The 8,709-nt window shown below is 27.1% G+C and overlaps 1 protein-coding gene and 1 pseudogene across 2 annotated transcripts; both read left to right on the top strand.

Moving 5' to 3' along the window:
* Nucleotides 1–733, top strand: part of LOC105450679 — a 6,000-nt pseudogene extending 5,267 nt beyond the window's left edge.
* A 1,677-nt stretch (nucleotides 734–2,410) lies between these two features.
* On the top strand, nucleotides 2,411–7,990 carry LOC105450681. 2 transcript variants are annotated; one of them, XM_011690631.1, is made up of 5 exons: nucleotides 2,411–2,459; nucleotides 5,736–5,910; nucleotides 5,997–6,423; nucleotides 6,608–6,775; nucleotides 7,137–7,990. In XM_011690631.1, the coding sequence occupies exons 3-5, from the start codon at nucleotides 6,033–6,035 to the stop codon at nucleotides 7,970–7,972; spliced, it is 1,395 nt and encodes a 464-aa protein (XP_011688933.1). In that variant the 5' UTR covers nucleotides 2,411–2,459; nucleotides 5,736–5,910; nucleotides 5,997–6,032; the 3' UTR covers nucleotides 7,973–7,990. The 2 variants fall into 2 exon arrangements, with proteins under 2 accessions (XP_011688933.1, XP_011688932.1); XM_011690630.1 differs by having other exon boundaries at nucleotides 5,736–6,423.
* The last annotated feature ends 719 nt before the right edge of the window (nucleotides 7,991–8,709 follow it).

Raw genomic sequence — 8,709 nt, forward strand, 5'->3', positions numbered from 1 at the left:
GGCGATCCGGTGAAAAGATTGCACATCGATAGACTGGTTCGACCAGGGATGCTCGAGGAGATTCGCATGGACGTTTCCTGGGAGGAGTACGGTCCAAGATTGTTGGATTAATGCGCTTTCAATATCGCCTGCCTCGCCACTGTGAAGAACATGAACTTCGAGTACTTCGCGCAGGACGACTTTCGCGTTAGGAAACCTAACATTAAAATCACGGTAATTATTGGGATATGCGTACAATATTTGTAGATGAAGATAAAACAAAGGAGAAAAAATAAGGGTATAGCAAATGGATTTTACTTTGTAAAAATGGTAAATTTTAATTTATTTTTATTTAGTTGCATAACGAAGCGGTCGGTCAGACTCTCCACGCTACGGCTAAGTTTCGCAATCCGCTGCCGGTTCCTTTGAGGAAGGGTAGATTCCTTATCGAGGGGCCTGGTCTGGACGAACAGTTGAAGCTGAAGCTATCGGAACCATTCGAGGTGGATGCAGACGCAGAATGTAGCTTTTCCATGATGCCAAAGTTAGAAGGACGTGCCAGAATAGCAGCGAAATTTTATTCGAGGGAATTAGAGGACATCGATGGATATTCCTACAGTTTTATAGTCAAATCAATCAAGATCAATAATACGGAGTAATTGCGATTATATTCTATGATAATTTAGTACATATATATGTCACGTGTCGTTTTTATATTTTCATTTTTAATTTATAAATTTATCATATATGTATATATATATATATATGTTTAGATTTGTATTTTTAGTAGTAGTACAATAATAATTTTTCGTAGCGGGAACAATTAGTTACTGCAAAGTTGTAATCTTAATTATGCAATTGGTCGATGCCAAAAAATGGAATGTAATAGTTTAGACGTTATAAAATTAATTCTTAAAAATAAATTAATTTTATCGTTTCTTGAAGGAAAAGAAGAAAAAAAGCGTAAAAATGAATATGTTAAAATAACAAATGTAATACTATTTACTTTACCAAAAATTTCATTTTATATCATAGAAATAGTAGATACTGGCATATCATAGATATATAGTTATATTAAACTGTAAGAAGCAAGAACATATTCATTTATTTATTGTAACGCAAATGCAAAAAATCGATGCTCTAAGTAAACGCACAGATAATATGTATAGATATGTGTCTGTGCCTATTCTTCTATTTATCTTTCATAATAGCTTGTTTATTCAATAAGTTATCAATAAGTTATATAATATATTATCAATAAGTTGTTACTTATTATCTATGTGTTCATAGAATATATTCACGTCTTTATAGACATATACAATTTTTGTACTTTGTCCAAAATCAATTGTTGTCAATTGATCAAAAGTAATTTAAAGATAGATTTGCGAAATTTTATCTCAAGGAAATATTTATAAATTCCAAATAAAAAAAATCAAGTGTGCAAAAAAGATAGTTCTTCGAATTAAACATTATAAAATAATAGGACGTTAAATAAAAAACAGTAATTGTTTAACGTGTTTAAAGTGTTACTCGTTGCTGGACCCAATTATCTGTTATTGTACAAGAGAATTATTGCTTTGGTATAAATTGTTTGCTCGTAAATTATATTTTATTATTAAATTGACATTTAATTAAGGTGACGAATCTAATTATAAATTCCATTTACGATTAAAATAATCTTTATTTAATCGTGTAAATTTTACGATTAAACGTTTTAAGAAATTGTTAATATAGGCATAATAATATAATGTTATATATATTATTGTGATATTGATTATTAATTCGATTCTTAATTCGTGATAACTATGAATATATTTTAAAATATATTCTAAGTGCTAAATATATATAATATGCGTAATGTAAACAATAAAATTTTTACACAGTATTGGTAGCGTATATATCTCAGATACACGACTCGTATTGATTTATGTTAAAACGAATTTTATTAATATCAATATTGTATATTAATAAAAAATTTCTTACTTTTGTCATTTTTAAAATTTTTTTGCCATTGTCTTGAAAATATTTAGAAAATGGTAAAAGTATATAATTTTTTATCAATATACGATACTGACGTTGATATAATTGTATCGATTTTATCTGTATGGATTTGATAAAATTCTATAGTAACTCGGTTATTTGTCTTGAAAATATTAAAAAAAATAGTAAAAGTAAAAAATTTTTTATCAATATACGATACTGACGTTGATAAAATTATATCGATCTTATCTGTATGTCACGGATTTGATAATATTTTATAGTAACTCGATTATTTGTCTTTTCATTTGTCTTGAAAATATTTAAAAAAATGGTAAAAGTAAAAAATTTCTTATCAATATACGATATTGATATTAATTAATAAAATTATAACGATCTAATCTGTATGATCTAATCTGTATCATCAACATCTCCCGCGTTTTCAAATTGCATCACTTCATTCACTTGTTAACTGTCGATGTAAAACAACGTAATTTCTTCAGGTTAGTTCTCATACGCTCATATTTTGTCTTTAGTTATAGCTATGCGTGCATTTTAATTATTTGTTGGATCAATATAAGCAATTATCTTATTTTGTTAAAGATGCTTAAACAAGATAAATAATTGTATTAAATTAAATATAAGAATTATTATAATTAACTAATAATTTATCCGTAAAGATATTCTGCAAAGTATTCTGCATAGTGTTAAAATCATAAGGTTTTCTTATATTGTCAAGGTTTAGAAATCGTTATTTAGTTTCAATTATAAGTGTATTTATATATACATTCGGGACTTTATTAACTGTAATTGAGTATATTAAGTAATGGTAGAATTCGAAGAATTTATATATTTTACATGAATTAATTATTCAGATTGCTATTATCAATCGTACATACATAAAATTTAAGATTTTTTCCAATTCCTCAACATTATTAAAAAAGACAAATATTAGTTTTAATTATTATAATAGTTGTATAAAACATATTTGGATAATAAATTGATAATTTGTAAAATGTGGACGAAAAATATAATAACACGATAAAATATAATTAGGTGACACTTTGCGTGCAGATTCTTTGCATTCAAGAACAAATTAATGTTAAATGAGGATTTATCGATTATAGTAACAGATATGACTCACAAGGAAACCCCGCAAAGTGTGAAATTCTGATCTTAATTAAACTTTTTACACATGTAGGTTAGCTAAAAAATGCGAATTTAGAAAATAGCAGTTGGTGTTCAAAAACAGTTTTAAAGGGTGAAAGCATCTCTTATGTGTAAAATAGTTTTCAGCTGTTTTCGTTATATCTCGAAAATTATTCAAGATATCAAAAAATGTTTCATAAAAAAGTTTTATAGTAAAATCACCTTTTTCACTCACAGCAACATAAAAAAATAAATTATTTTCAAAAATTTTCAAAAATTTTATTATTATTTTATTATTGATGTAAATAAATATATATAATTTTGTCGTAAAACTTTTATATAAAACATTTTTTAATATCTCGAATAGTGTTTGAGATATAACCGATATAACAAAAAAAAGTTGAAAAATCTCTTTAATATAAAGAAAGTAATTTCAAAACCATTTTTTCGCCGCAACTAATATTTTTTAAATTTATTTTTTTATCTATATATATGCAAAGTTTTATTAAAATTAGAATTGAACACTTGTTATAAAACTAATCATGCACACATTTCAGTCGAACATTGTTTTATTTTTTTCGTGGCAAAACGGTATCATTTCCATACCACCTTGCGGCAGATAGTTTGGTGCGTCTTTTTTTATAGTGGTTTCTTCAATAAGCCTAATCCATTCATATTTTTTAATACATAAATTAAATCTAATCATACTACAAATACATAATTGAAATGTCCTCTCCCTTTTTAATAGTTTTTGAGATACAATAATTTAAAATAATATTGTTACCTTGAATACAATAATTTAAAATAATATTTTTACCTTGAATTTGTAAGATACAATACTTAAAATATTGTTATTATAAATATAATTTATAAAATAATATATAATATATATTTTTTAAATTATTTTTTACTATACAAACTTAATATATAATGAAAATAATATTATTACGTTAATTAATGATATCAATCAAGCACGTACATTATACTTGATATAAACATTTTTATTTCAATTTTTTTGTTAGTCCTAATTTTCTGATTTATATAGTTCCATTCCAAATAAAATACGTAAATAAAAAATGTTTTCCTTTATATACATACCAGATACATATATAGATAGATAGATAACAGATAACATATACATATAGATAACGTAAAGAGATGAATTTAGAAAATATCAGTTGCGGCGAAAAAATGGTTTTGAAATTACTTTCTTTATATAAAATGATTTTTCAACTTTTTTTTCGTTATATCTCAAAAACTATTTGAGATATTAAAAAATGTTTTATACAAAAGTTTTACGACAAAATTATAGGTATTTATTTACGTTAATAACATTTTTAAAAAATAATTTTTTTTTTAAATTATACGACTAAATTCTTTTTGAACTCTCTGTGCTATCTGGGTATAAAATATCTATCATGTTTCAAATTTCTGTAATAACCTTATAAAATTCCTTTTTCAAAAACACATACTTAATTCAAAACTAAGACTGACTTTTAAGACTGAGGAACTGCGTGTGTAATTTTTTTTTAGAAAATCCACAAATATACATTTTTTATTACAAGCTGAATTATCATAATTCATTATTTGTTTATATAATGTAAATTACAGCCGTCTTACAAAAAATCTTTTTATAATTAGTATAATTTGTTAGTCTTACACATTTAAGAAAAGTGAATCATTATTTATGTTATTTTATATAAAAGTTGTAGTAATATTCTAAATTGTAGTAATATTAGTAAATTTTCTATTTTGAAATATATTTTGAAACAGAACAAAGCAACAGTTGATTTTATTACTTTATTGATGGCTATAAATTTCTTTCAATCTGTTTTTATAAAAATCGTGATTCTTACTTGCGCTAAACTAATAATCTCTTTGTAGTGACAGCTATTATTGTAGAATATTTATGAGGCGGATTACGTATTGAATTATTATAATATAGCTTAAAAATACGTGTTCCTTATACTTTAATAAAAATTAAGGATTTGCCTTTAAAGTTGTAACTAATTATCTGTTTTATACATGTATTCTATATTTCAATGCTTTTATCTTTTCTCATTAGGGCTCTGGACTTACATGCAATATAGAATACATATACAATATATATATTTACACTCTCTCTAACTCTTATAGAGTGATTTGGTCACTATTAGAGTAATTTCGATAATTATTCTAAAAGAGAGGATTGTCATTCTAATTTAAATGAATACAAATACTCGTAAGCTATAGGAGTGAATTTTTCAGTCAAATTTTTAGAGCGGCTACGTGGCATCACTAAAGAATAATTAATAAACTCTAAACAGATTAAAATTGTCACTTAAAGAGTAGAATGATATATTGTAATTCATTCTTTTCGACACTGATCTATTGCATTCGAAAAGAGTGCCCTTTCACTCAAATAGAGTGCAATTTTGCTCCAACGTTAAAATGTTTAATTTTTACTCAAAGTGGTGAATTATTCGAAGTGCATGGACTTAATATTTTTATTTTTATTCTTGTAATTCACTTGCCTTCGTTTGTTTTGATTCTTTGAGTTTTAAAGAGCTTACTTATATATATTTATATATTCACTTTACATATACAGGAGTGAGGAGGTGTTCCATTGATCATCTGTTTTATCTTTGCAGAGTTGAATCAAAAATATCTTCTGACGTGTAAGGCAATTCTTTATTTCAAATGCGCGCCCGAATGTAGTGAGATCTTTCGATCGAAGTGACTCGATTCATAGAGCGATAGATGACGTGTGGCGGAGAATACCCTTTAGCCCATTTTCATTTCATTCAAGATTCAGATTGTAATAAAGTGTGTGTTTCACGAAACAAGTATCTTTCTTAAGCATTAAAAACCCATCCTCGACATCCATAAAATCATCTTACAATTATTATTAGAAGTAAGATAGACACCGGATAGACGAGAAATTAATTATGGAAAATCCAAAATCCGGAACGAGTGATTTAAAAAGCGATCAAACGACAATGGATTTGAAGAAATCCTTAGAAGCTCAGCCAAAGATCGAATCACAAAGACGAAGCTTGGGAATTAGAACGCAGAAAGATCTCCATGTTCAAGAAGGAGAGATAAAATGTATGAGAGAGACTAGAAGTCACTTAGAAAATGTCAAAAATGACGATCTAGAATATCTTGAAGAATTATTATCACATTCGCTCGAGCGTTACTATTTGTTTAAAATAATGCAACGCTCGTACGAAAGTTTGGAAAGGGAGATGAAAATCACCCGACAAGAGAACGAGGACTTAAAAGATGTAATTAAAGAAGGACAAAAAAATGTAATTAAAGAAATTAAAGAACTTAAAAGTATGTACTCTAATAACAAATAGTAATAAAATGTACTTGCGTACTGATATAATTATTTGTTTTATTGTTTTTTTCTTTTTAATATCTTTATAAAATATTATTTTTATATAAAACATATTTATTAAACTATTTAATTGACATTGTTAGGCATTTATATTATATAACACAATAGCTTTTTCTGCAGATAATTTTGCATGTAATTCTCTAATGGATGTAAAAAAAAATACGAAGAATGATGTCAAGAGGGAAGTTAAGGAATCCGTTAATGAAAAAATTAATGACTTAGGAACAAAAAATACACGACCTGTCGAAGATACAAATGAACCAGTTTCAGGAACGTCAACTGTAGAAGGTTATTTAATCATATTTATTAAATATTTAGTATATTATATATACATATGTATATTCTAAACTATAATTGGTTAAATATTTTTAAAATATAACGGATATATAAAAGATTATTTTAAATAAATAAAGGTACAGAAATTCTTATAAATATTTTTTTTCATTTTTTGTAATTATACAAAGTACAATTACCTTTATAAAATATAATATACATGTAAAAATAATAAAATTAATAATGATCTAAATCACATTGGTTTGATTTTCATTTTATGACAGTTACGTATACATGACAGAAACAGATTTATAGAAAAATTTTTGTTTACTTTTATAATCTGTCAATAAATATAAAAAAGAGTTTTTTTTTATAGGACAGGGATCTGGAGGGGTCGGGGGGAATGAAAGTTACAAAGTGGCATTTTGGAACGTATCGGGGCTAACAAACAAGAATGAGAACTTCTGGAACGAAATAAAAAAATGGGATATAGTAATAATGAGTGAAACATGGTTGATAACGAATGAGAATGGGGAAGATAAATGTAACATAAATTTGCCGCCGGGATATACATGGAAAAAACAACCAGCGACGAAAAAACCAAATCAAAAAAAAGGGAGAGGGAGAGGGGGAATGTTGCTGGGAGTGAGAGAAACAATTAAAATGACAAATTTTGACACAAAAGAAGAAGGGTTAATGGTAGTTGAAATAGAGTTGAATGAGGAAAAGTGGCGAATAGTAGGAGTATATGTTCAAAAAACTCGTAAGAAAAAGGATTTAGAAAAAAAGTTGGAGAAATTACTCATATTGATGAATGAATGGAAGAAGGAAAAAGAGATAAAAACTCTAATTGGAGGAGATTTTAACATTAGAACGGGAAAAAAAGGAGGGGAAACATTAAGAAACACACAAGATAAAAAATTAAAAATCGAATTTGATGGGAACAAGCTGTTGAAAGAAATAAAGAATGTAGGATGGATAATATTTAATGGTAATGTGGAGGGGGATAAAGATGGGAAATGGACATTTACAGGGGGGAAGTCGGTTATAGACTATGTAATAGGAAGCAAGGAGACGAGGGATAAAGTGAAAGAAATGAATGTGGAAACATGTATGGACGAAAATGTGTTCTCGGACCATCGGCCATTGGTGGTGTGGATTAAAGGAGATAAAGAGGACATAATAAAAAACGAAAGGAGGACAGACGAGTAAGAATATGGATTTGGAGTGTAGAAGGTAAGGAGGAATTTAAAAAGGGTTTGGGAGAGATATAAATGAAAAACGGTGAGGTAGAGAAGATGTGGAAAGGAATGAAAGGACAGGTGAAAAGGATATTGGAAAGAGATAGTGAGACGAAGGAGAAAAAGATTATTAAAAGAGGTTGATGGGAGTAAGTAAGTTTGTTAAAAAGTCAAGAATTAAGTTTTTCAACAATATGTATATATATATATATATATATATATATATATATATACATCTAGCTAGATATATATATATATATATATATATATATCTAGCAATCGTATGTATTAAACACAATGAATAAGATGGGCCAATGCAACGGTTACATCAGGATGTTGGTGCTAATTTTAAATTTTATTATATGATTTTACATACGTATCCTAGTTTCGATTAAACTGCGTGCCGTTACTTTCCGGATTCAACGCAACCCCCCCTTGATTAAAACAGGACCGTATAATCACGTATTAAGAGGTTACACCACCTTGACCGCCTAAAAATCAGTCGGTAACTTTGGGAATTTTTTTTAGGAAAACAATAAAAGTAACAAAAAATTCGTTTTAAGATTTTAATAATACAAGTCTTTAGAAGTAAAAAATATTTTTTCAATTTATTTTTTTAACAAAATGGCGACGCTGAAGCCAATTTACTAAACGTCGTTTTGTCAAATCGGCGTTGCGGGGATCTGCCATTCGATTGAACCTGGAGCA

This window comes from Wasmannia auropunctata, unplaced genomic scaffold (assembly GCF_000956235.1).
Source record: "Wasmannia auropunctata unplaced genomic scaffold, wasmannia.A_1.0 LD336057.1, whole genome shotgun sequence".
Lineage (NCBI taxonomy): Eukaryota > Metazoa > Arthropoda > Insecta > Hymenoptera > Formicidae > Wasmannia > Wasmannia auropunctata.

Excerpts from the sequence above, each read along its gene's own strand:
- LOC105450681 (XM_011690630.1), top strand. The coding sequence starts at position 6,033 with ATGGAAAATCCAAAATCCGGAACGAGTGATTTAAAAAGCGATCAAACG. Across the intron at positions 6,424-6,607 it reads AGAAATTAAAGAACTTAAAA|ATAATTTTGCATGTAATTCT; the intron begins GTATGTACTCTA and ends CTTTTTCTGCAG. Across the intron at positions 6,776-7,136 it reads AGGAACGTCAACTGTAGAAG|GACAGGGATCTGGAGGGGTC; the intron begins GTTATTTAATCA and ends TTTTTTTTATAG.